The 26,784-nt window shown below is 47.3% G+C and overlaps 1 protein-coding gene across 5 annotated transcripts in view; it reads left to right on the top strand.

Annotated features, from left to right (window-relative positions):
- LRFN5 (leucine rich repeat and fibronectin type III domain containing 5) overlaps positions 1–26,583 on the top strand; it is a 145,580-nt gene extending 118,997 nt beyond the window's left edge. For 3 of the 5 annotated variants that reach the window (XM_084632654.1, XM_084632656.1, XM_084632657.1), the window contains exons 2-3: positions 13,262–14,669; positions 15,445–18,178. In XM_084632654.1, the coding sequence (XP_084488780.1) occupies positions 13,282–14,669; positions 15,445–16,387 (2,331 nt within the window). In that variant the 5' untranslated portion in view covers positions 13,262–13,281 and the 3' untranslated portion in view covers positions 16,388–18,178. Of the gene's footprint in view, positions 1–12,613; positions 12,822–13,261; positions 14,670–15,444; positions 18,179–23,528; positions 23,583–26,179 lie in introns of those variants that run through there. The other 2 variants (XM_084632658.1, XM_084632655.1) reach the window with 2 other exon arrangements.
- The last annotated feature ends 201 nt before the right edge of the window (positions 26,584–26,784 follow it).

Here is a 26,784-nt window from a genome sequence, read left to right as displayed (position 1 = left end):
CTTCAGATGCATTAGATCTGGACCCATGGACTTGTGCATGTCCAGCTTTTCTAAATAGTCCTTAACCTGTTCTGTCACCACTGAGGGCTGTTCACCTCCTCCCTATACTGTGCTGCCCAGCGCAGCAGTCTGGGAGCTGACCTTGTCTGTAAAGACAGAGGCAAAAAAAAGCATTGAGTACTTCAGCTTTTTCCACATCATCTGTCACTATGTTCCCTCCCCCATTCAGTAAGGGGCCCACACTTTCCCTGACCTTTTCCCTGTTGCTAACATACCTGTAGAAACCCTTCTTGTTACCCTTCACATCCCTTGCTAACTGCAACTCCAATTGTGCCTTGGCCTTCCTGATTACACCCCTGCATGCTCGAGCAATATCTTTATATTCCTCCCAAGTCATCTGTCCAAATTTCTACTTCTTGTAAGCTTTCTTTTTGAGTTTAAGCTCACCGAAGATTTCACTGTTAAGCTGACCTGGTCGCCTGCCATATTTACTATTCTTTCTACACATCGGGATGGTTTGTTCCTGTGCCCTCAATAAGGCTTCTTTAAAATACAGCCAGTTCTCCTGGACTCCTTTCTCCCTCACATTAGCCACCCAGGGGATCCTGCCCATCAGTTTCCTGAGGGAGTCAAACTCTGCTTTTCTGAAGTCCGAGGTCCATATTTTGCTGCTCTCCTTTCTTCCTTTTGTCAGGATCCTGAACTCAACCATTTCATGGTCACTGCTGCCCAGGTTGCCACCCACTTCTACTTCCCTTATCTGTTCTTCCCTGTTTGTGAGCAGCAGGTCAAGAAGAGAATGGCCCCTGGTTGGTTCCTTCAGTAGTTGCACCAGGAAGTTGTCCCCAACATTCTCCAAAAACGTCCTGGATTGTCTGCATTTCTGTATTGCTCTCCCAGCAGAGGTCAGGGTGGTTGAAGTCCCCTATTAGAACCAGGGCCTATGCTCTGGAAACTTCAGTTAGTTGTCCGAAGAAAGCCTCGTCTGCCTCATCCTTCTGATCTGGTGGTCTAAAGCAGACGCCCACCACGACATCACCCTTGTTGCTCTCACCTCTAAACTTAACCCAGAGACTTTCAACAGGTTTTTGTCCAGTTTCATACTGGAGCTCTGAGCAATCATACCGCTCTCTTAAATACAGCGCAACTCGTCCACCTTTCCTTCTGTACCTGTCCTTCCTGAACAGTTTATACACATCCATGACAGTGCTCCAGTCATAAGATCATGTAGTTATAGACTGTGACATAATGCATGTGTACAATGGGGCTGAATTAAGGTTGAGCAGACCACTGTCATTCTGGCATTTCCTGACTTCTAAGAGCTTGCTTTTGCAACTTTGGCAATCTTATAGTTTATGTATATTAGGGCTGTCAATTAATCACACTTAACTCAAGTGATTAATGCAAAACAAATTAACTAGATTTAAAAAAGTCATAATTAATCACAGTTTTAATTGCCCTGTTAAACAACAATAAAATACCAACTTAAATTTATTATAAATATTTTTGGATGTTTTTCTACATTTTCAAATGTATTGATTTCCATTACAACACAGAACACAAAGTGCACAGCGCTCGCTTTACATTATTATTTTTGATTACAAATATTTGCACTGTAAAAAAGATAAAGAAAAGAAGTAGCATTTTTCCATTCACCTCATACAAGTACCGTACAGCAATCTCTTTGTCATGAAAGTGGAACTTAGAAATGTAGATTTTTTTTTCACATAACTGCACTCAAAAACAAAACTTTAGAATCTACAAGTCCGCTCTGTCCTACTTGTTCAGCCAATCGCTCAGACAAACCAGTTTGTTCACATGTACAGGAGACAAAGCTGCCAGCTTCTTATTTACAATGTCACCTGAAAGTGAGGACAGGCGTTCGCATGGCTTTGTTGTAGCTGGTGTTGCGAGGCATTTATGTGCCAGGTTTGCTAAACATTCATGCGCCCCTTCATGCTTTGACTTGCCTCGACTAATCTTTTTTGCAGTGCAAATATTTGTAATAAAAATAATAATATAACGTGAGCACTGTGCACTTTCTATTCTGTGTTGTAATTGAAATTTGAAATCAATATATTTGAAAATGCAGAAAAACAACCAAAGTATTTATAATAAATTTAAATTGGTATTTTATTATTGTTTAACAGCATGATTAAAACTGAAATTAATCACGACTATTTTTTTTAATCTGCGAATTTGGCAGAATTTGGCAGCACATTGGCTATTTGAAACTCTCACGTCCAGCTAAGTAAAAGGCAAACCAGTGGCTGTTGGTTCATTTGATCATGCTGCTTCTGAGGAGGACTGTTCAAGAAGGCCGTGTAAATGTGGCCGCAGTTCAGGGTTTAATACACAGAGTGAATGGCTTCAAGTATCAGATGCCATCTCGAAGCTGATTTTTAAAAATCCATTTCATTTGCATGGCCTCTTCGTTGGAATTACAAATATCAGTTCAGGAATTTGAGTTTCTCAGACCTTTTGTGTGGCTGCCAATGTGAGTGTCAATGAAAGCAGTGTGTCTCCTTAACTTAGGAAAACGTTGGTTTTTAAATGTATTGTTTACAAAGCGGATAGCAACAGTAAAGCCATGATTTGCTTTGACCCATGAGCTCTTTTCTGAAATGGTTCTTTGCTTTGCAGTGATGCTGCATCTGTGAGTTATCAGTGACAACAAGGGGCATGAGGAGGACTGGAAGTGAAGAGGAGAGAAACAAACTGGAGAATGTGTATCAGAGTTTACAGCTGCCTCACTTGGGGACCTGGGCCAAGCTTGTTCAGTTTTTGGTACAGAAGTTTCAGCTCTGAATCATTATTGCAGTTTTACTCCCCCATAGCTCATCTGAGTTTGGAATCCCTTCCTTTCTTCATCATGACTAGAAAATTCCTATTAGAAAATACTCTGCTCTCTTTCAGCAAGCTGAAGGTTTTTCCTTCGGTTCCTACAGCCAAGAAATGATGCCATGGGCAGATCGAGCTAGTCAAAGGCTCCTGACTGTGATGGTTGTCTGGCAAAGATATGTGTTTTAGCTGAAGAAAGCGAAGATCTCTTGTTATACATGTCAGCTAATCTTTGCCGGATCTACAGATTGTAAACCACAGGCATGGAGTTGTGTAAATACTTGGTTTCATTTCAAGCGTTGCTTACACTCATATTACAGTGTAGGGTATTTTTTAAGCAATCATTGTGAATCCTCCAGAGCAGTATATTGCAGCTGCCATAGCTCGGTGAGGAGTCCACAGGGACCTGCTTTTCAGCAGCCTTCCTAGTCTGAGGAGACTCCAGTGGTAGACCCCAGACATCCTGGCTTCCAACTCTTTATGACTTGGGTAGACAAATGAAGGTGTCGCCAACAGGTCAGAGCATGTTCTGCGTCTCCCTCTGGGCCCAGTTCCCAGAGGATGTGATTCTGTTACCGCCCAGCTACAGAGCCTGACTCCTGCTCTCAGCGCTGGAGGTCTCTGGCTCGGTCTCAGGTGTTAGACAGGAGGGGGTTAAATCAAAGGCAAAAGGCACATGCTGGATACGTATAGTCCTCGTACTGGAGTCGCCAACTGAAACTCCCTTCGTGTCATTTCCCAGTGGTCACTTCTTGGGAGGTCAGTGGGCTAGCTGCTCCTGCTGTGCTGTGCCCGAGGAAGGGCAGTGCCCAGCTGGACCATTCCAGGAGCAGAGCGGAGAGTCAATTCCTCTTTGCAGGGAGGGGAGTAAGTTACTACACTGCTTTTGATGCTGCACACCCAGCCAGCCTTTGCCTAGCTAGCTCTGCCCATGTCGTGAGTCCAGCCCCGCTAGCCCTGCCCAGTCACAGCCCTGGAGCTCAGGGGGGGCCTGCTCTTCCCACGTGTGCAGGGCAGAGCACGGTGTCGCGGCAAGTTGGTTTGCCTGCCCCAGAGCTGGAGACATCCCACCTCCGTTGTGAAACCAAACAGCGGGCGGGCATGTAGGAGAGAGGGCAGTGTGCTCCTCCCTCACCTCCTGCCATGCTGGGCGTTCTGATCTGTGAACTGGTCACAACTCTGAAAATTAATACTAACTTTGGTACAAACCATCACGGTCTTGTCACATTTATAATGTGCAAAAAGAATATAGTCCAGACCAATGATCCGTCTATGTGATGCTTTAATAGGGCCAATTTCACAACACTAAAAACAATTATGAACCACATCAGCTGAGAGAAAGAATCTAATCAGAAAAATGTGAATGATCATTAAGAATCTTTTAAGAACACCCTGTTAGATGCCCCCAAAGCCATAGTTCTACAACTGAGGAAGGAGGCTGTGCTGGCTAAAAAAACGACCTGGTTTAGAAGGGAAGTGAAGGTAACTGTAAAAAATAAATGAATAAAAATAATATATAACAAATGGCAGAAAGGGGAAGTTGATGGTAATGAATGTAACTCAAAAGTTATTAGATGTAGAAAATTGATGAGGGAAACAGGGACACAAGGAGAAATCTATGGTCATCAGATTTAAGGACAATAAGAAGGAATTTTTAAAAATATATTGGGGGGGGAGGGGGGAAAGGAATCCTGACAGTGGTACTGGACTGTTACAAGAAGGACATGGAAGAATGATCAATAATAATGCAGAAAAGGCAGATATGTGCAATAAATATTTCTCTTCTGTAATTGGGAATAAAACAGATGATGCAGTCTCATGGTATGGTCATAACATTCAACCCATTCCACTAATATCTCAGGTGCATGGTAAACAGAAGTAACTAAAGTTAGACATTTTAAAATCATCAGACACAGATACCTTTTATCCAAGAGTTTTAAAAGAGCTGGCTGATGAGTTTACTGGACTGTTAGTGTTGATTTTCAGTATGTCTTGGAGCACTGGGGATGTTCCAGAAGACTGGAAGGAAGCGAATGCTGCGACAATAGTTAAAAAGGGTAAATGCGATGACTCAGGGAATTATTGGCCTGTCAGCCTGGCATTGATCCTGGGCAAAATAAGGGATACAGGCCTCAATTAATAGTGAACTAAAGAAGAATAATGTAATTAATGCAAATCAAAAGGGGCTTTGAAAATAGATCCTGTTAAACTAACTTGATTTTTTTTTTGATGAGATGACAAGTTCGGTTGAGAAAGGCAAGCGTGCTGATGTGAGACATTTAGACCAGCTGTGAGATATTTAACTTGCCGCCTCATGACATTTTGATTAAAAAGCTAGAACTCTGTACATTCAGCGTGGCGCACGGTAAGTGGATTAAAGGCTGGCTAATAGGTAGGTTTCAATATGTAATTGTAAATGAGGAATCGTCATTGCACGGTGCGTTTCAAATTTAGCTACAACTAATCAGGAGAAAGATCTTGGAGTCATTGTGGATAGTTCTCTGAAGATGTCCATGCAGTGTGCAGAAGTGGTCAAAAAAGCAAATGGGATGTTAGGAATCATTAAAAAAGGGACAGAGAATAAGAGGGAGACTATCTTATTGCCCTTATATAAATCCATGGTACGCCCACATCTTGAATACTGCGTACAGATGTGGCCCCCTCATCTCAAAAACGATAGACTGGCATTAGAAAAGGTTCAGAAAAGGGCCACTAAAATGATTGGGGGTTTGGAACGGGTCCCATATGAGGAGAGATTAAAGAGGCGAGGACTTTTCAGCTTGGAAAAGAGGAGACGAAGGGGGGAGATGAGAGAGGCAGTGGTGAGCGGGAGCCAGTTCACACCGGTTCGCTAGAACCGTTGTTAAATTTAGAAGCCCTTTTAGAGCCGGTTGTTCCGCGAGGGAGAGCCGGCTCTAAAAGGGCTTCTAAATTTAACCAGCCCAAAGTGGCTCCTTAGGCGCTGACTCCACGGGTGCTCCAACCCTGGAGCACCCATGGGGGAAATTTGGTGGGTGCAGAGCCCCCACCGGCAGCTCCCGCCCCACCCCCGGCCCCAACTCACCTCCGCTCCTGAACGCGCTGCCCCCCCCTCCACTTCTCCCCGCCCCCCACCCCCGGCTCCCCGCGAATCAGCTGATTGGCGCGGGAAGCCGGGGGGCTTCGCGCTCAGGCCCAGGGAGGTGGAGGTGAGCTCAGGCCGGGGGGGGAGGAGGGGGGCCGCCCGTGCCGCAGCAGGTAACCCGGGGGGAGCAGGGGAACCGCTCCCCGCCCCAGCTCACCTCCGCCACCCTCGGCCTGAGCAGGAAGCCCCAGCCTGCTTCTCTGCCCCCTCCCAGCTTCCTGCTGAACAGCCGATTCACGGGAAGCCGGGGGGGGGGGGGGGGGCGGAGAAGCAGGGCGGGGCGGTGGGTTCAGGGGAGCAGGCAGAGTGGAGGTGAGCTGGGGCCGGGCGTGGGGTGGGGAGCTGCCGGGGGGGCTCTGCACCCACCAATTTTCCCCGTGGGGGCTCCAGCCCCAGAGCACCCAGGGGGTCGGTGCCTAAGGTGCCACTTTTGATGTGATCAGTGGGGGGAGCGGCCGCTCCCCTTGCTCCCCCCCAGCTACGCTCCCCCGCCCCTAGGAGCCAGAGGGACCTGCCGGACGCTTCCTGGGAGCTGCCCCAGGTAAGCACCGCCGGGACTCCCCCCCTTGCCCCCCGGCAGGTGCCTCTGGCTCTTAGGTGTGGGGTGGGCACCCACTACAGTGGCCCACGAGCCCCTCCTGCCTGGTTCTGGGGGCAGTCAGGGGAGAGGGGAGGAGGGTGGATGGGGCAGGGGTCCTGTGGGGGGGCGTCAAGGAACGCGGGGGGGTTGGATGGGGCAGGAGTCCCGGGGGGCAGGGATGGGCAACGACCCCCTCGTGGGGTGAGGAGGGAACCTGTTGTTAAGATTTTGGCAGCTCATCACTGGAGAGAGGTCTATAAAATCATGAGTGGTGGAGAGAAAGTGAATGAGGAAAAGTTATTTACGTGTTCCCATAATATAAGAACTAGGGGCCACCAAACGAAATTAATGGGTAGCAGGTTTAAAACAAATAAAAGGAAGTTCTTCTTCACACAGCTCAGTCAACCTGTGGAACTCCTTGCCTGAGGAGGTTGTGAAGGCTAGGACTATAACAGGGTTTAAAAGAGAACTGGATAAATTCCTGGAGGTTAAGTCCATTAATGGCTATTCGCCAGGATGGGTAAGGAATGGTGTCCCTAGCCTCTGTTTGTCAGAGGGTGGAGATGGATGGCAGGAGAGAGATCACTCGATCATTACCTGTTAGGTTCACTCCCTCTGGGGCACCTGGCTTTGGCCACTGTTGGAAGACAGGATACTGGGCTGTATGAACCTTTGGTCTGAGCCAGTGTGTCCGTTCTTATGTTCTTAAGGACTGGGTCTTGGCCCTATGCCATTTAACATCTTAATCAATAATGTGGAAGAAAACATGAAATCATCACTGATAAAGTTTGCAGATAACAAAAAACTGGAGGGTGTGTGAACTAATGAAGATGACACCTCACTGGTTCAGAGTGTTCTGGATCACTTGGTAAACTGGGCAGAAGCAAACAAAATGTGATTTAATTTGGCTGAATATAAGTGTATACATGTAGGAACATAGAATGTGGGCTGTTCTTACAGGACGGGGGACTCTATCCTGGGAAGCAGCGACTCTGAAAAAGTTTGGGGGTCATGGTGGATAATCAGCCAAACACAAGCTCTGGGTGTGATGCTGATGCTGATGCCAAAGGAGAAGGTGAAGTGGTGACTTAATTAAAATCTGTAAGTATCTGCACAGGGAACAAATATTTGGTAGTGGGCTCTTCAATCTAGCAGAGAACAGTGCAATACGATCCGATGACTGGAGACTAAAGCTAGACAAAATCAGACTGGACGTAAAGGATACATTTTATACCAGTGAGAGGAATTAGCCATTGGATCAACTGACCAGGAGTCATGGTGGATTCTCCATCTTTGGCCATTTTTAACTCAAGATTGGATGTTTAATGTGGTGACCATATTCTCCTACTTAGCCCCCCAGAGGCCAGCTGGGAATGGCAACTTAGATAGGAGGAGAAAGCCTGGAGCAGGAGTACGAGGAGGGGAGTAGAAAGGAGGGGCCAGAAGCAGGAAACGGGGAGGGAGTCATGGGCATGGGGGAGGGACCATGCGAGGAGAAGGCAGGGGGCAGAGGGGATGATTGCCAGTCTGTCCTGATAGGCACCCTTCTCATGCCCCAGCCCCCAGCTAGCAACAGAGTTACTGTGCTCTGGGGAGTGAGCACAGGGTTGGGAGTCAGGCACTTCTGAGTTCAAACCCTGCCTCTGCCACTGAGGTGCCATGTGGCCTTGGGAAAGTCACTTCACTCTCTGCCTCAGGTCTCCCAGCAGTGACATCACTCGTATCTGTATGTATCTGTATGTCTGCACAGGGTTCAGAATAGGTCCGGCACATTACCAGTGCAAAGGGTTGCTGTTTTCCCAAGGGCCAGGAGTTGTGGTGATTTGGGAGCCGTGGCAATGGGGAAGGGGGGCTGGGCACACGAAAGTGGGAAAGAAATGATCATTATTAGGAATACTGAACGAGAGATGGATGGAGGGAAAGGGCCAGGAAAGGAAGAGAAATAACAGAACACTCAAGAGACTGCGATTTTTAAAAATGTTATTAAACAGTCTGGTAGCAAACCATTGCAGAGAACAAGCCAGTCACGGCTGCTTTTGGCCACCAGGTCACAGCAGTGTGGGAGGAGGCCCGAGACCCTGGCCTGTGGGTGCCGACAGCAATGCTATAATCCCCTTGGCTGGGTTTGTGTTCACATCACAGCCCCGGGCCTTTGGGGTGCTCGTGCATGGCCGAGGGCAAGCGGGGGCGTATCTGAGGGCGTTTGGGGCAAGAGGCTCTTCTGGCTTCGAGCTTGCCAGTGGGAAACGTTACACATACCTATGAGAGAGGTTTAACACAGAATCTTCCCTCTGACTTGCAAACTGGCCTCAGCAATATCCGCATTTTCTGGGTGAGGAGCAGCAGCCCCATCCCTTGGTTTTTATAGCAATACAGAGTCTCCTTCCAGTCCAGTCCCAGATTGTGTCTACACTTCCCCCGGCGGTGTGCATTCCGGCTCGAGGAGAATTGCCTGCACTCTCTCTAATCAAGCTAGTGCCTTAGACCTAGCAGTGTAACTGTGAGTGGTGGGAGGGGAGAGCCGCCCCTAGAGCAATCCTGTCTGGGGTGCTAGGTACATACAGGGGGCAGCTTACCCCATATACAGCCTTCGCTACACTCTGTTTTGAGTGTGCTAATGAGAGCAGATCTATTGCGGGTTTGCCTCTTTGAATCCCAGCCCCAGCGCCCACGTAGGCATATCCCGTGCGGTGGCATTGGGAGCTGGCCAGGGAAGGGAAGCTCTGGTTCATGGGAATTCTGGGACGTTGACAGTTTGTTTCACTTTCTTTGTTCTGCGTCGACATTGCGGGATTTCCTGCCAAATGGAACCATCCGTTTCAGCACCCAGCTGCCTGGCCACCGGGCAGGGGAGCTGGCAGGCGGGGCGGGCAGGCAGTGCCCCGGGAGCCTGACCCACCCACAGCCCAGCCCACTTTCCATTGAACGTGTTGACGGCTTTGACGTGTGCCAGTGGAGAGTTCAATTCTGTCCAATCAGCACATTTACACGGACACTGGTGAGAACGGCTGGGACGGCGCTGGGGCAGCTGCAGACGTTGGGTGGTCACTGCTCTGCATAGGGCCCATGCACAGGCTGCAGGGCCTGCATCAGGACAGAACTCCGCTCAGCTGCAATTCTCCCCTGCTCGCCACCCTGCACTGCCTTCTGCCAAGGCAGCCCTCCCTCACCCGCAGGGATGCTGGGACTGGGGATGGCAGCCGCCGGCACCTGTGCACTCCTGCTCCTCTTGAGAGCCACTCTAGTGCTGGGTATTTGGAGCCGGGATCATGTGCCCCGGGTGTGTCTGTGCAGTGTGCCCAGGCTGTGTCTGTGCAGTGCGCCCTGGGTGTGTCTGTGCAGTGTGCCCTGGGTGTGTCTGTGCATTGTGCCCGGGTGTGTCTGTGCAGTGTGCCCCGGGTGTGTCTATGCAGTGTGCTCAGGTGTGTCTGTGCAGTGTGTCCTGGGTGCCCCTGTGCAGTGTGCCCCTGTGCAGTGTGCCCCAGGTGTGTCTGTGCAGTGTGTGCTGGGTGTGTCTGTGCAGTGTGTGCTGGGTGTCTCTGTGCAGTGTGTCCTGGGTGTCTCTGTGCAGTGCGCCCTGAGCGTGTCCGTGCAGTGCACCCCGGGTGTCTCTGTGCAGTGCGCCCCGGGTGTCTCTGTGCAGTGTGCCCTGGGTTCCCCTGTGCAGTGTGCCCTGGGTGTGTCTGTGCAGTGTGCCCTGGGTGCCCCTGTGCAGTGTGCCCTGGGCGTGTCCGTGCAGTGCGCCCCGGGTGTCTGTGCAGTGTGCCCTGGGCGTGTCCGTGCAGTGCGCCCCGGGTGTCTCTGTGCAGTGCGCCCCGGGTGTCTCTGTGCAGTGTGCCCTGGGTGCCCCTGTGCAGTGTACCCTGGGTGTGTCTGTGCAGTGTGCCCCAGGCTGTGTCTGTGCAGTGAGCCCTGGGTGTCTCTGTGCAGTGTGCCCTGGGCGTGTCCGTGCAGTGCGCCCCGGGTGTGTCTGTGCAGTGTGCCCCTGGGCGTGTCCGTGCAGTGCGCCCCGGGTGTCTCTTTGAAGTGTGCCCCTGGGCGTGTCCGTGCAGTGCGCCCCGGGTGTCTCTGTGCAGTGTGCCCTGGGCGTGTCCGTGCAGTGCGCCCCGGGTGTCACTGTGCAGTGTGTGGTGGGTATCTGTACATGCCTAGCACATTGTTGTCATTGCTTTATTATATAAATAACAGCATGCTCAGACACACGAGCAATGATGAGAATATTTAGGATGCAGGATGAAAACAAAGCTGCCTGGATGCATGTTAGTTGAAAACATGCAGACATGCTCTAATAGCTATTGGCCTCAACACAACAATATCAGAGGAAAGATTTATGGACACTAAATCATGCTGCATAGTAAATAACATGAACTGTACTAAACAGGTGCAAACAAGGCTCATTGTGAATTAAGCTTCTAAGTTGTTGTCTAAAAAGGTTATTATTATGGTATTCATTTAGTCTCTGTTCACTATGTGAATTCCCACCGCGTTGATTCCATTTACAGGAGTACAATCTTTCCAACATATATTACTTGCATAAAAAGGCCTGAAATTTAATGTATTTAATGTATTTAAACATCATCCTTGAAGTTTGCTTGCTGTCAAAATTAATGCAAAAACGATTCTCCATGGAGCTACAAAAGGTTTTAGTCTAAAATTTTACTGGTGTTGACAGGAACAGACTGCTTCATATGAGTTTAAGGCTAGCAGAAAAGGGAACTAATTTAATGGGTGCATTTATAGTCCAAGAATGGCCAGTTGGGTCTGAAGGAGCCCAGTATAAATTGGTGTAACATTGGATTCTATAGAGAAAGAATTACACTCTCAGCTGGCTGTAAAAAATAAATGTGTTTTTATATCCTTTTCCAGTTGTCAGATAAATACTGATTCTCTAGCACATGTATTATGGGAGAGCCATTGGCTGAGAGATTGATTCAGTGATGAAGGACCATTTTCTAGTCCCTGGGTGATACGCTCTCCTCTGTTTAAAAATACAACCTGCCTAAAAGGAATTTGCTAGAGGGGAAAACCTCAGCACCTACATAGAAGTGCAAATACTGTTTGGGTAACAAATGATTTAGCAACAGTTTATGCTGAGTAAGAACTTTTTAATTCAAGATCATAACCAGATAGCTCAGTATATGGACTGTTTGTTAGAAATAAACCTTCTACAGGAGTTTATCATGTGTTGAAGATGGTCATCAGCACTAAGAATCATCAACCACACCCTCAAGGCTCTGTACATTTTTTAAATGATAATTTGTCAGGTGAAGAAGCCCTCTTGTCTGAGGGACTTGGCGGTCTGAGTCAGAGGTTTGGAACAGCTCCCAGGTATGTTAGTTTCAGAAAGACTTGTGGGTGCTCAGCAATTCTGAGGAACAGCACTTAGGGGCTTGATATTGTCTTACTGCTTGTCTTTGCATCTTACAGACTCTTATTCCATTTAATTTCCCAGTTCATGGACAGACTGGATTATTGTTCCCCATTCAAAGTTCCCAGGGCTTGCCTAAAAACGCTCACAAGCTTTGAGCCTGGGACAGCTGTGAAACGTCTTGTCTGTTTGCATATGCAGGGGTGCAGGAGCCATGCCTGTCCCTGGTTATTAGAGAGACAAGGTGGGTGACGTGCTCTTTGTTACTGGACCAAGTTCTGTCTCTCTCACCAACAACAGTTGGTTCAGTAAAAGCTATTAGCTCACCCCCCTGGTCTCCGTGTGTTTATGGCCATTTAAAATGTACTGTCTTTATGGTAGTGTATTTATGGGGCTGGTGAAGTGGTTGTGTAATTCTGGTGTGCGGAGATGTGCTAGAACCCAGCTCTAAGACGAAGACTGTAATTGTACTGGCAGAATTTTCTGGGGGTGAGGGGAATACAGTGTTGTTGCCCAGGGAGTTGGAGAAAGTGATAATCATCTACAATTTGGTTGTGTTCCCTACTTATCTAGCTCTCCACCAACAAAATGGTTAACAATTTATGAATGGTAGACAACAAACTCCTTTGAGTTTGTTCTGCGCATAACACTAAGGGCTTAGGGGTTGGGTAGACCTGTATGTTCCACTTATCGTTTTTAGGAAGACTGGCTGAACAGCTGCGAGGTCTGTACAAACAGGTGCAAGACTCCTTTCCCACCCAGATGACTACTTAGCAGTATCACAAAGACACACCAAAATGGAGGAGTTGACAATGTCTGCTCAGGAGAGGCCAAGGAGAGGCATAACCGGGTGGTGCAGGTCCGAGAATGAGTTGCGTTGGCAGGGTCTTCAAAATGCGCTGCTGACAGTACGTAAAATTCTGCGCCTCTGTTATCCACCTGCTCTTTCCATAAGACCGAACAAATAACATATAAACCACCAAAGAATCCTGTGACGGTCTGCTGTTTGCTAATGGATGACACCTGTCACCATTAAAAAGTAAACCCACGGCTTATGACTGCCCATCATAGTTATCATGTATTCATTGTATTGGGGTTCTTCTCAGCCTAATGTGACCATCTCCTGTTGGTGTCATCATTTTTCCCGTGGTAGCACCGAGACTATGGCCTCATTGTGCTTCTCAGCGTACAATGTATTGAGAGACAGCCACACCCCCAGCATCCCGATCCCTTGAGCCACAGCCCAGTGCTGTAACCACTAGCCCATCCTTCCTTCCTTTGCCTCCTTATCACATGGGTTGTGTTCCACATGGGAGATATTAACAATGTGCTTTGCACTCTCTTTCAGGCTCTGAAACCTGATCTACAATGGAAAAACTGCTTTTGTATCTGCTGTTCATTGGCGTAGCAGTGAGAGCCCAGATCTGCCCCAAGCGCTGTGTCTGTCAGATTTTGTCTCCAAATCTTGCAACCCTTTGTGCCAAGAAAGGGCTTTTATTTGTTCCCCCAAACATTGACAGAAGGACTGTGGAACTGCGACTGGCAGACAATTTTGTTACAAATATCAAAAGGAAAGATTTTGCCAACATGACCAGCCTCGTGGACCTGACGCTATCCAGGAATACAATAAGTTTTATTACACCTCATGCATTTTCTGATTTGCGCAATTTGCGAGCTTTGCATTTGAACAGCAACAGGTTGACTAAGATCACCAATGACATGTTCAGTGGGCTTTCCAACCTGCACCATTTGATACTTAACAACAATCAGCTGACTTTAATTTCTTCCACAGCGTTTGATGATGTTTTAGCTCTTGAGGAACTGGATTTGTCCTATAACAATCTAGAAACTATCCCTTGGGATGCTGTGGAGAAGATGGTTAGCTTGCACACACTCAGTTTAGACCACAATATGATTGATCACATTCCTAAGGGGACTTTCTCCCACCTCCACAAGATGACCAGGTTAGATGTCACATCAAATAAACTGCAGAAGCTGCCACCTGATCCTCTCTTTCAACGAGCTCAGGTATTAGCAACCTCAGGAATCATCAGCCCCTCTACTTTTGCATTAAGCTTCGGTGGAAACCCTTTGCATTGCAACTGTGAACTCCTGTGGCTGAGGCGTCTTTCCAGAGAGGATGACCTAGAGACTTGCGCTTCTCCTCCACTGTTATCTGGTCGGTATTTTTGGTCAGTCCCAGAGGAAGAGTTCCTGTGTGAACCCCCTCTCATTACTAGACATACCCATGAGCTCAGAGTGCTGGAGGGTCAACGGGCAACTCTGAGATGTAAGGCCCGGGGCGATCCAGAGCCAGCCATTCACTGGATTTCACCAGAAGGCAAACTTATTTCAAATGCAACAAGGTCGTTGGTGTACGACAATGGAACGCTAGACATACTTATAACAACTGTGAAGGATACAGGCTCCTTCACCTGCATAGCATCGAATCCTGCAGGAGAAGCCACTCAAATGGTGGATCTTCACATAATCAAACTTCCTCATTTGCTAAACAGTACAAACCACATTCATGAGCCTGACCCTGGCTCCTCGGACATCTCAACCTCCACCAAGTCAGGATCCAATGCGAGCAGTAATAATGGGGAGACTAAAGTCAGCCAGGATAAGAAAGTTGTAGTAGCAGAAGCAACGTCATCCACTGTGCTACTCAAATTTAATTTTCAAAGAAATATACCTGGAATACGTATGTTTCAAATCCAGTACAATGGTACTTATGATGATTCACTTGTTTACAGGTAAGACAGAGCCAACCACATCTGTATCTGCACTTAGCTCTCCATCAAATTGTTTCCTATTGATTTATTAATGCACTGTTTCATTGCAGTCCATTACTGAGGAGTGGTTACAATATCACTTCTCCTGATCAGAATACGGTCCTCGGAAACATATGGCGCAGGGCTTTTGAAAGACTAATGCAATTTTCAACTAACAAATAGGAAAATTACTTTGAATAGTAGTTATTTTTGGATAATCCAATCTGACCTTTATTCCCTGCGGTAATCTGATCAGCAGAAGGATTGTAAAGTTAGATGAGTTAAATGGTTCTTACACCCTCAGGTTTTGAAAACCTGGGAGAAAGATGTCAATAATGTATGTCCGCTAAGGCCCTCGAATGCTATCCTCAGTCTCTCTGCCGCGCAGCCTGGTGCAGAGCCCGCAGAGGTGTTTTATGTGCTAAGTGGATTTGTTTCCAAGTCAGCTACTGTAACAGTCCCACCTTTCAAAACCAATTTGTCATAAATGATTTTTGTTATTTAGCAGTGGCTGTTCTAAGGAGCTCTGTGCTGCTGAGCAAGGCAATTAGTGGGCTTGCCAATGGGAGAGGCAGCACCATTGGCTCAGAGCCATTTGAATTGGCTCCGTGTAACGTTAGACTGCCTGGGTGCCGTGTGTTAACACCAGAGGGATTGGCCTCTTCGGGGCGATCGCCTTCACAGGTGACTTGAGAGCTGGGGATGGGAGATGACTGTGAGTGCCTTGTTTAATAACACCAGTTCCCTTGTCCCCCAGAATGATACCTCCCACGAGCAAAACCTTCCTGGTCAACAACCTGGCCGCTGGGACTGTCTACGACTTGTGTGTCTTGGCAATCTATGACGACGGCATCACCTCCCTCACGGCCACCAGGGTCGTCGGGTGCATACAGTTTACTACCGAGCAGGATTATGTCCGTTGCCATTTCATGCAATCCCAGTTCCTGGGCGGCACCATGATTATCATCATTGGTGGGATTATCGTGGCCTCCGTGCTCGTGTTCATCATCATCCTCATGATCCGCTACAAGGTGTGTAACAACAGTGGGCAGCACAAGGCGACCAAGGTCAGCAATGTTTATTCTCAGACCAACGGGGCTCAGGTACAAGGCTGCAGTGGTGCGATGCCCCCGTCGATGTCCAAACAGGCCGTCGGGCATGAGGAGAGCGTCCAGTGCTCCAGGGTCTCTAAGGACAGTGTGACTCAGTCCTCAGACACTTGCTCGAGCCAGGACCCCACTACCACTACCTCTGCCCTGCCTCACACGTGGACTTCCAGCGCCTCTGCCTCCCAAAAGCAGAAGAGAAAGCCTGGGCCAAAGCCAAGCAACGAGCCACCGAGCGAAGCTCTCACAAATATCGAGTCCCAGAACACTAACCGAAATAACTCCACTGCGCTGCAGCTAGCTAGTCGTCCCGCGGCCTCTGCCAAAGGGCCCCCCACCTACAAAAGAGCACAATCAAAGCCAAGTAAGTTTCTCACTTTGCCAGCTGAAACATCCAGAGCAAAGCGCAGGTACTCCCTGAATGGAGAATTAATGGAATACCATTGTTATGGTAACTCCCAGAACACAGGTGGATTATGGTCTAAAAGGAGCATGTCTATGAATGGGATGCTAATTCAGTCAGACAATTCTGATGTGGATAGTGGAAAAGCAACTTTCTCGAGTTCTGAGTGGATATTGGAAAGCACTGTGTGACCTGCTTTTTAAAGTGTATTTTATTTTATTGCCATGAAAAACAAAACAGCAAACATTGTCTGAGACCTCCCTGCTGGGAGATGGGGATTTGGAATCCCACTCCTGTCTCGCTGAGTTCTGGCTTGTCCATGCAGGGTTGTGTGTGAGCTGCCCAGGGCACACAGGGTTTGTTATGTTTATTTTATTTTATTTAATATAACAACCGAAGGCAACATTCAAAGATAAAATGATTAAAGGGAAAAAGCATGAAACAGCACCAGTGCCTTCCCCTACTCTAGGACTGGCTTCCTGGTTCTGCAGTAGCAGAAAACAAAAGAGAGTTTCACAGAAAAAGCCTTTTCTAAAGGAAATGCTCTTTCCTCCAAGCTAACAAAAGACAACTGATGGATCAATCAGTAAAATGATATTTTTTAAAACGATCAGACTGTATGTTTCTTTTCAGTGACCATGGTGTTGCCTTTGTTTTTAGGCAAATGCTGTACAGAAACAACAACTCTGTGTTGTTATGTTGTGTAAAATAAAATACTCAATAAGTATACCCAGCCAGTGTTAAAGGAAGTCCCCTTTGAAGCAGCATTCTTGGTGTAGGTGCCTTAGGGGTTCCCTGGTATTGATGTTACCCAGCTGGTGCAGGGAGGGGAGGGGAAAGGCGATGCCCTCAGCAGTCTGGTGCGAGTAAAGACTCTGTCTGAGTGTGCGGGAATGAAGACCCAGGGCCAGATCCTCAGCTGGTGGAGATGGGTGTTGCTCCACCCCAGCCAGTGACAATGTCTGTACACCCACAGAGGACCTGGCTCAGAGCCATAATCCCAAATGCCGGCATGTCTGCATTCAGGGCTTTGAAGTGTGTTGGGGGTGGGGGCAGCAAAGGGTCTGAGCATGACAGGTTTGTTAGTTTCAGAATAAATGGAGAAAAACAATAATGCAGGGCCCAGAGCTGCCGTCCCTAATCAGTAAAGACACGTGGTGATTGCAATGGGGGGTTATGGGTGCAAGCGCAGGAGTGTCGGGCTCAGAAATCTGCAGCCAGCCTCGCTAGCAGGAAACCTGCCCAGTCTTCATCCCCACTTTAGCAAGGACCTGTCAGGATGGCGGCCTGGACACAGTACCCCAGCCAAACACTGTAGAGCCAGGCAACACCAGCGCTTAATTTAGCCATCTGAAACAAGCGGCCTGGGTCCTGGGTGCTGGAACCCTTCCATGACCCTGCATCGTGACAACCTACTGCTTCTCATGCATGAGAAACAGTAGATCTGCCAAGACACAGTCCCCAGTACAGGCCTTAGATTAGACGTGAGTGCATAGTGTGAAGATTAGTGATGGTTAAAAGGAAGGCACTCCTTTTCATGTTAAGATAAATCTCTCTGAGGCTGCAGGGCATGACTAGGCAGGTGTATCATCTTCTGGCAAATTAATAATATTAACTAATAATTAATAATTAATACAATCCTTTCCCAGCCCTGGTGCTTCTTATGGTTGTCATTTCTGTGCGTTTGCATACTGTTTGGAGATTTCTCCGCTGTCTGGGTATGATAAGGGGCATGGAAGGCAGTCCCAGCCATGAACTCGCCAGTTATCCGATTGTTGTGCCTTGGGATTTAAATCTCATTTTTCAATTATACGATTCGAAACAAAGAGAGAAGAGTGATGCTGTGAAGGAGTGGCGAGATAGAACTGCTGAGAGAGCCACTCCAGTCTGTTGCATAAAACATAAATGTGCGGAAATACTTGCCTAACTATTGAAACAGTCATTTTCGCAAGGAAAACAAGTGTTTCTATTGCTCTGTTGGGTCCCCCCCCAGTACATTCCACTCTTCCCTTCACCTCAGCTCATTTGTTCTCTGTGTCTAAATCAGAGATATTTTAATGGCGTGACAATTGTAATATGCTACTCAATGTAATTCAATAGTTTTAGCCTCACTTTGGCAACAAATCATACCTATCCAGTAGTTAAGGTAGTAGGCCCTTTTTCCTTAGCAGTATTAGTGTTTTGAGGATTACAGTAACCAAGTGAGAGATTTTGCTCTCTGGTCAAAATGGTATTTTATACCCAGTAGTTTGGTGCTTGAAACCAAATAATTCTCAATGATCTGTTACAGGACAGCCCAGTTTTGCATCAGCTTAGCCCCTTGTCAGGCCGATCCTGCAATGTTGCTATTGCCATCACTGGATTGCATCTGCAAAGGCATTGCAGGATTGGGCCCAGAAAGGGCCCCATCAGAGTCTACTAGAAGATAGACCATGTTTTGACTCTGTGCTGGAAGGAGAGAAACCCTCTTTCTAAAAATATACCATTTTTTCCCCATGCAACTGCAGAGACCCACAAGAAAACCTAAGCTCAAAATGATGATATTCAATTCCCAATGAGCAAGTTAAAAACCTTGGGTTTCTCTGCCATCCATGCATTATAGGTCCCTTTCGGCAGGGGCACACACTGATAGCTGCTAAAACGTTGTGTCACAAAGCATCCCCACCTATTTATTCTAATTCCCGTAGTCTTAAAGCGAAGGTGTTGTCAGACATGGTTAAGAGAAAATACCATGTGGTCTGTACTGAGGGAATAAAATACTATGGAGCCAGTGTATTGAACCTGTGCGTAGGTGAGAAGGTAGCTTTACAGGGTTTTCTGCTGATCTGTTTGTTTCACTCATGCGCAGTTTAAAAGTAACAAACTACAATGCTATATATGTTGTCTGAAATTGGAACTAACGTGTGTCTAACGTGCTGTGCAAGTGCCAAAATATTAATAGCTTCTTGGGTTTTTCTTTTTTACACTAAAGAGTCAGTTTTGTAAACACTAAAGCTAAAAAATCCATCCACTGTGCATTTCCGTCAGAGGCTTTCGGGGACCAGATGGCACAGTTTGGTTTAATTCTATGGTAACATTACAGGAATATTTAGATTGGATATCAGAGAAGGTTATTCACGTGGCTCTCTCTCCCTTCATCTGAAATATATGCAGTGTATATGCATTGGGCATAAAATGTCTGCCATTCCACTGTAATAAATGTGCAACAGGACCTTTCATTTTATTCAGGTTTTCCATGGGCTTGACTCCTCCAAAGTGTGGAACATCCTAGGATGGAGGAGAATCCGTATTCTTCCAATTCTGCAAAGCCAGCTGTGTCAATTGCTTGGGGGCAGAGTGTGCTCGGACAAAGGCATTCATTATTCAGAAGAACAAAACTTACACACACATACTCAGTGTGAACTACTGGAAACCTTTCAGAAAAGAAGAGAGATGGTTAGCAAGGGCTGGTGAAATCCCCCCTGTGCAAGGAGGCCAGCATAAGAACTAGGTACCACTAAATTCTTGGAACTTAATGGCACCTATCTCATGTACGGGCTCCCTGCACAGGTGCCTTTCACCCACTGAGACCACTAGGGATTGTGCTAAGCACTTAGCCAGCAGAAGACTTTCCGCAATGAATCACCTCAGGTGCCTGTGGCTTGTAAAATACAGACCCTGTTCCAAAGGGGCAATGCGAGCCGGATTCCGATGCTAAGAGCTCCACATGAAACGGGATCTTCTCTTATAATCACCAGAGGGGGGGAAATTCACAAGCGTGTTATTGGTTCTCAAAATTGCTGGCATGTACCTCCTCTCCCACCCCTTCTGAAATTAACTGTTCTGCTGAAAGAACAGGCACTGGGGTTGCTGTCATGGTTTGGATGGAGAAACAGTGCTGGGCGCAGAGAGGGTTTGCTGTGTTAGAGGTTCTCTGTGCTGCCTTTCTGGTTGTGCTTTGGGGGGGTTCCTTGCTCTGGGCTGAATATGGGATAGTTCAGTTCTTGGGGCAGATGTGGCTTGACTTCTGCCATTGTATTTTTATTGGCTTGAAAACGCTCCAGTTTCCTCATGCTCCTATGCAAAAGAGCAACAATAGAACCATCAGATAGAACAACGTGTCCCAGCCCCACCCCCTCCAGGAAAAGATGGAGTCCCAGCTGCCAGCCTGTCCAGCTTCCATTCAGCTCCATGTTGTCCTTTAGCCCAAATTCTGGCTCTCTGCCCCGCCTCTCAGGGAATGCAGAAAATAGAGACAAGGGCCCACCAGTGAAGCATGGTCTGCATGCAGAATTGTGTAGCTGGGAAAGCAGATGGTAGATGCTGCTGGGTGTGTTAGTATCCAAGGGTACTGGAGAAGGTTCAGCCTCTCAAGGATGCGTATGGTTACCCCATTATTAAGTACTGTTCCTAAATCAGCCAATCTTGTCCGTCCCATGGAAAACTCAGCTCCCTGATGTTTTGTTGCCTAGTCTGTCCATAATACCCAGGTGAGGTCATTGTGACAGTTCAGAAACCCTTTGACCCACCTCTTTTGCAGTGGCCAGGTGCATCGTGTCACCCACTTTTAGGTAGAAAGCCACTTTCTCAATGTGCCTACCAGACGAACGTTCACACTGGGCTCTTGGTCGCTGACTGGTGGTTTTGCAAACCTCTTTCGTTTATGCCAACTCGTAAAAATCAGCCAACTCGTAAAAATCAGCCAAGTCTAGATCATAGAATCATAGAATCATAGAATATCAGGGTTGGAAGGGACCCCAGAAGGTCATCTAGTCCAACCCAATGCTCAAAGCAGGACCAATTCCCAGTTAAATCATCCCAGCCAGGGCTTTGTCAAGCCTGACCTTAAAAAACTCTAAGGAAGGAGATTCTACCACCTCCCTAGGTAACGCATTCCAGTGTTTCACTACCCTCATAGTGAAAAGATCAACACTTTTCCCCTGTAAACTGAACATAGCTCCCCCTTATGACCTGAGAGCGTGCCTGGTAAATATAGGGTGCCAAATCACAGAAGCTTTGCTAGCATGTTCATTCAAAGCAGCTCCTTCGATGCTGTATTATACCTCAGTGAAAACTGCAGGAGCCATGGACCCCTCTAAACTGAGCAGAAAATGGAGCCCCAAAGGGCACTATTCACAGAGCGCTCCTCTCACCAGCATTAAGCTTTTGTGTGCGAGGTTTGAAATCAAAATTGGGATCTTGCCTTTTGATTGATGCATAACGTGTGTTTCCAGAGCAGAAGAGCTGTAACAATCTGCTAAACCAGCTGGGAAGAGGGAGGCCTTTGAGCCTGCTCTCTCTTTGCGAAGCTGTAAGAAGGCTTAGCTTTGCTGCTAATGAAAACATGGTCTTATTGCCCAAGGAACATTCAAAAGAACTGACAACTGTTTGTCATGCTCTGATTGTCCATTGTTTAGGCAATCACCTTTCAGAAGGCTGAGAACCACATTACGAATCAGATCCTCAAATGATGTAAATCGGCATGTCAATGGAGCTACTCCCATTTACACAAGCTGAGGCTCTGACCCAGAATATTATGCTTGCGCTTGCTTTTGCATGGAGCAAACACTGTGCTGCATTTTCCTATGTCCCTGATGTTGCAAAGTCAATGGGAATCCTTCTGGGGAATGCCCTGTCCCTTTCACCAGCAGCACCTCTGAGGACAACAGCAGCAAGGTGCACCATGCAGAGGAGGGAGAAACTGTTTTTTCCTAATTAATTAATGCAGCAAGCAGCAGAGGGGGAGTCTATACACAGGGCCTTCTCGTAATACAGTATTCGTGTTTGTCACTGTTATTATTTCCCATTGCCTCGTACTTATTAAAAGCAAACGTTGACTCTAGAAGTTGCTGTTCAGCAGAATTCCTGCAGTTTGCAGCCTCACGAAATTTGTATCAAAACTTACTGGCTCAGTTGCAAAGTCTGCTCCTTCGCTGTTACCATGCCAAGTGTGAAATCCATTCTTTGAACCCCTCTATACAAAAAGTTACTTGCCCCAGGCAAACAGATTTAATTATTTGTGACTAAATTTAAGGCAGAAAAGGCTTTTGGTTAAATACCAAACCAGCCAGTTGTCAGTTTTGTGCTGGAAATGGCCCACCTTGATTATCATGCACATTGTAGGGAGAGTGGTCACTTTGGATAAGCTATTACCAGCAGGATAGTGAGTTTGTGTGTGTGGTTTTTGGAGGGGGGTGAGGGGGTGAGAGAACCTGGATTTGTGCAGGAAATGGCCCACCTTGATTATCATGCACATTGTGAAGAGAGTTGTCACTTTGGATGGGCTATTACCAGCAGGAGAGTGAGTTTGTGTGTGGGGGGGTGGAGGGTGAGAAAACCTGGATTTGTGCTGGAAATGGCCCAACTTGATGATCACTTTAGACAAGCTATTACCAGCAGGACAGTGGGGTGGGAGGAGGTATTGTTTCATGATCTCTGTGTGTATATAATGTCTGCTGCAGTTTCCACGATATGCATCCGATGAAGTGAGCTGTAGCTCACGAAAGCTCATGCTCAAATAAATTGGTTAGTCTCTAAGGTGCCACAAGTACCCCTTTTCTTTTTGCGAATACAGACTATCACAGCTGTTACTCTAAAACCATACATACATACAGAGAAGGTGGAAGTTGCCATACAAACTGTGAGAGGCTAATTAATTAAGATGAGCTATTATCAGCAGGAGAAAAAAACTTTTGTAGTGGTAATGAAGGTGGCCCATTTAGACAGTTGACAAGAAGGTGGGAGGATACTTAACATGGGGCAATAGATACAATTTCAACAGCCACTCCCAGTCTCTATTCAAACCCAAGTTAATGGTATCTAGTTTGCATATTAATTCAAGCTCAGCATTTTCTCCTTGAAGTCTGTTTTTGAAGCTTTTCTGTTGCAGAATTGCCACCCTTAAGTCTTTTACTGAGTGGCCAGAGAGGTTGAAGTTTTCTCCTACCGGTTTTTGAATGTTGTGATTCCTGATGTCAGATTTATGTTCATTCAAGTAAGAAACATAAAAATGCATTACATTGCCTGCACTTACAAATGTCAGGGTTCTGCTTCTGCACACTTCCTGCATCATGGCGCTTGCTTGCAGTTCCAGACCAGTGCTGGGGTATGCCGTGGGTAAGTGGTTTCTCCTGATGTTGCTCTACTTTGATTCCGCCTATAGCCCTGCCTGTAGAGTTCCTGTCCTTCTTATTCTCGCCTTTCACGATGTAAGTGCCACCTCAGATCCTGTGGGTGCAAGAAATTACAACCTCTCGCGCTCACAACATTCTAGCCTCACTTTGTTTTCTGCAGCCTATCGAACTGGGACACCCGCGAAGAGTGATACCGTTATTCTTTCTTTTTTCTATACAGGGCTAGGAAGATAAATTAGCCATTAGATTTCGACGGTCAGAGTAAATCAATACTGTAAGTAACAATTTGTACCAGTTACATATTCTCCCTTTTATAGTCCAGTGTGGGTCTGATCTCGCTTTCCTGAGGGACCCAAATCCACCATTGCTTGCAGTGGGGAAATGGGGCATGCAGGGCATTTTGGTTACAGGAGGACCTATATAGGGTGACCAGACAGCAAGGGTGAAAAATCGGGACGGGGGTGGGGGGTAAAAGCACCTGTATAAGAGAAACCCCCAAATATTGGGACTGTCCCTATAATATCAAGACATCTGGTCATCCTGCCTAGGTAAATAGATCTGAGCAACACTAGCAGAGTGGATAGAGTTTGAATCCTGCTCACCTTACTCACAAGAGGCTTTGGATGCAACTGGCCAACTCCCAAGAATCAGGTGCCCAGGACGATGTCATAAAAAAGGAGAAAGCTTAATCTGCAGCGATGATAACTGACCGTTCCTGGAGAACGCACTGCTACCCAAGCACGGAACCCGCTGAGACAAGCTATGTTGCATAAGGAGATTTTTAAGAGCTCTGTATCTTACCTTTGCACTTTAGAGACAGGTTGTTTCCTGATAAAGCCTGCACTTAGAACCAAGATAACACAGCTAGCTGGCTGCACACTCATTTGCTTCTTTGAGACTGCCGGCTTCCTGTGAAAATACCACTTAATTTCTGTGTTTCCATTCGCCTGCCTTCAAGAACGCTGAATCAAACGGCACCCCGCACAAGCACCCTGCCAGTACCAGAGAGCGGCAGGTTTCTGGAAGCTAGGGATGCCATGCACCCGCCATGTTGCTGAGAAGAGGAGATTGTTTTCTCTGCGTGTAGCACTCTTGCCCCATCTTTGCAGTGATGTGCATTTATCACGTGCCATTGTCACTTGCCTTAGACTCAGCTCTTTGGAGCAGGACAGGGTGACCAGACGTCCCCATTTTATAGGGGCAGTCCTGGTCTTATAGAGGTGCCTATTACCCCGCACCCTGTCCCAATTTGTCAGACTGGCTGTCTGGTCACCCTAGGGCAGGACCATCTTTCCTTTCCCTGTGCATATCTAGGGCCTGGCCCAATGGGGCCCTGCCCTCCGTTGGGGCCACTGAGGGCTACAGCAAGACAAACAAACAGTGGCTGTCATGATGATCCCTCCATGGAAATGTCACCTACTCCATGTCAGAACCAGGAGGGCATTTGAAAATTCACCCCTTCCCCATTTCCATAGGGTGCCTTTGGCCCAATCATGCTCCTAGCCCTCATTTCCAGCAAGCTTCATGACATTTCCCCCCAGACCTAGAAGCCCTGGGATTCACACCCATTGGTGAGGGTGCGGGGCGGGACTGGGGGAGCAATGGAGAGCTGAAGCTCTGGTGGAGCCATGGGAATCCCCTGGAATCCCCCAACCCCTCAGATCCTGGGTGCTGGTGGGGGGGGGGAGTTGTATCTGGACCTCACAGCCTGCCCTGCAAGGGCGAATCCCACCCCAGATGGAGCAGCGGGTAGAAAGCTGGTGGCATTTTGTCACTGTATCCCATCCTATTCCCACTGGACTGGGTAACACAGCCCAGCTTCAGCCTTCTGCAGACTGTGCCCGCCAGACGAGACAGCTGGACCTGGAATAATTGACCTTAGGGAACAGGCTGAAGGACTCTGAAAACCTCAGCAAACTAGGAAGCAGTTTTAAAATACATGCTAGGCCCTGTTAAACTGCCACACGTACAACATGGCATTTTGAAATGTCAGTCATTAGACTAGTGTCTAAAAAATTCCTTCCTCTTCCCCACTCAGTGGGGCGCTAGATGAGCTCACTAGCAGCTTTTGGAAAAATACGGATCTATTTCAAGTGCGCCACAGTGCATTTCAAACAGCTTATCAGGGTAGGTCCAAGGATCGGCACGTGCTGGCCTGGGTAAGCTGTAAACTGTGCACACGACTGTAAAGTGATTTTTTTTTTAAATCCATGCGACACCCACAAAGGAAGGGGTCATTTGAAGTTTTGTTGTTGGAACAGCATGTGCGGGGGGGTGGGGGGGGATTCGGTACAAATCAGTCAAAGCACGTGAAACGTGGGATTCCCTCCACAGAGCCAAGTGACTGTTCTGTCATTGGCTTGAACGAGCCAAGGACCAGCCCTAGAATTTGCAAACGTAAGATGGATTGCAGAGCAATGTCTTTTGTCCTAGTAATTGGCACTGCAGTGGGCTCCACCTTCTGTCTTTCAGTTACTGCTGGTTGAATAGGAGGGTTAGTTAAATACTGTAGTCAATTAATGTTGCAATGGGGGGGTAACTTATTCCGTTAATTGTTTTTTCTTCATTATTCACCTGGCTTTGCTTGCCAAGTGTTGGCATTTGTGTTTGCAAACAGCCACCCTATGGTAGTGCAGGAGGGATTCTTTTCAGCCTCTCCTTGTGCTGAAAAGCGCTGGCCAGCTGTGGCTGGCTCAATGGCAGGCATGGAGTGTGGGGGGCAGGTTATGCAATGGTAGTTGGACTATACCAGTCAGAAAAGTGTTTCTGCACCCTCCCATTGGCCCTGCATTTGTAGGACATGTGATTAACTGACAGTCTAAGCCATACCCCCTTATCTCCTTATTGCCTTTGTTTTGGTTCTTTTCACAGGCGCAGGAATTGAGCTGAAGAACGCCTGCCCTCTGCCACCTCCAAAAAGTGTTGCCATTGATGTTTTCACTCAGAAAAAAACAACATGATCCAACTCACTGAAGATTAAGCTGTTGAACCAATTCTCACCCCAGCAGAAACTCTCATTTGACATCTACAGCCTGCACCAACAGGACGTGGAGATTGGCTCCCTTGGATAAACATGCTTTCCCGGTTCCTGGATTCCCCACGCCCCCAACTTCGACATTCATTCTAAATATCTTTTCTGGCCTTCAAGATTTTTTAAATAAATAATATGGTGGCAACAGCTTCCATATGAACTCGTGTTAAATGTTGCCAGTGGTGAATTCACAGACTGTAAAACGCTCAGTAACTTATATCACCTTAACAAATAAACATTTTACTATGGCAGAGTTTGCATACTGGCTGATTTATAAAGGCAGGGCTTGGTAAATGCTAGCTGACTGTCACAGGTCTGTGATGCCATTCCTCCCAAAGGAGCCCTACACACGTCACAAACAGTAATCAATTCACCCCCTCTCCCCAATAATATGCTTCCCCCTCTGGGGTGGCATGTGGCAGCTGTTTGTGCAACACAAGAGCAC

This window comes from Lepidochelys olivacea (assembly GCF_965140295.1).
Source record: "Lepidochelys olivacea isolate rLepOli2 genome assembly, chromosome: 6".
NCBI lineage: Eukaryota > Metazoa > Chordata > Testudines > Cheloniidae > Lepidochelys > Lepidochelys olivacea.
The sequence above is the reverse complement of the archived record's forward strand: the minus strand, read 5'-3'. Positions and strand labels throughout refer to the sequence as shown.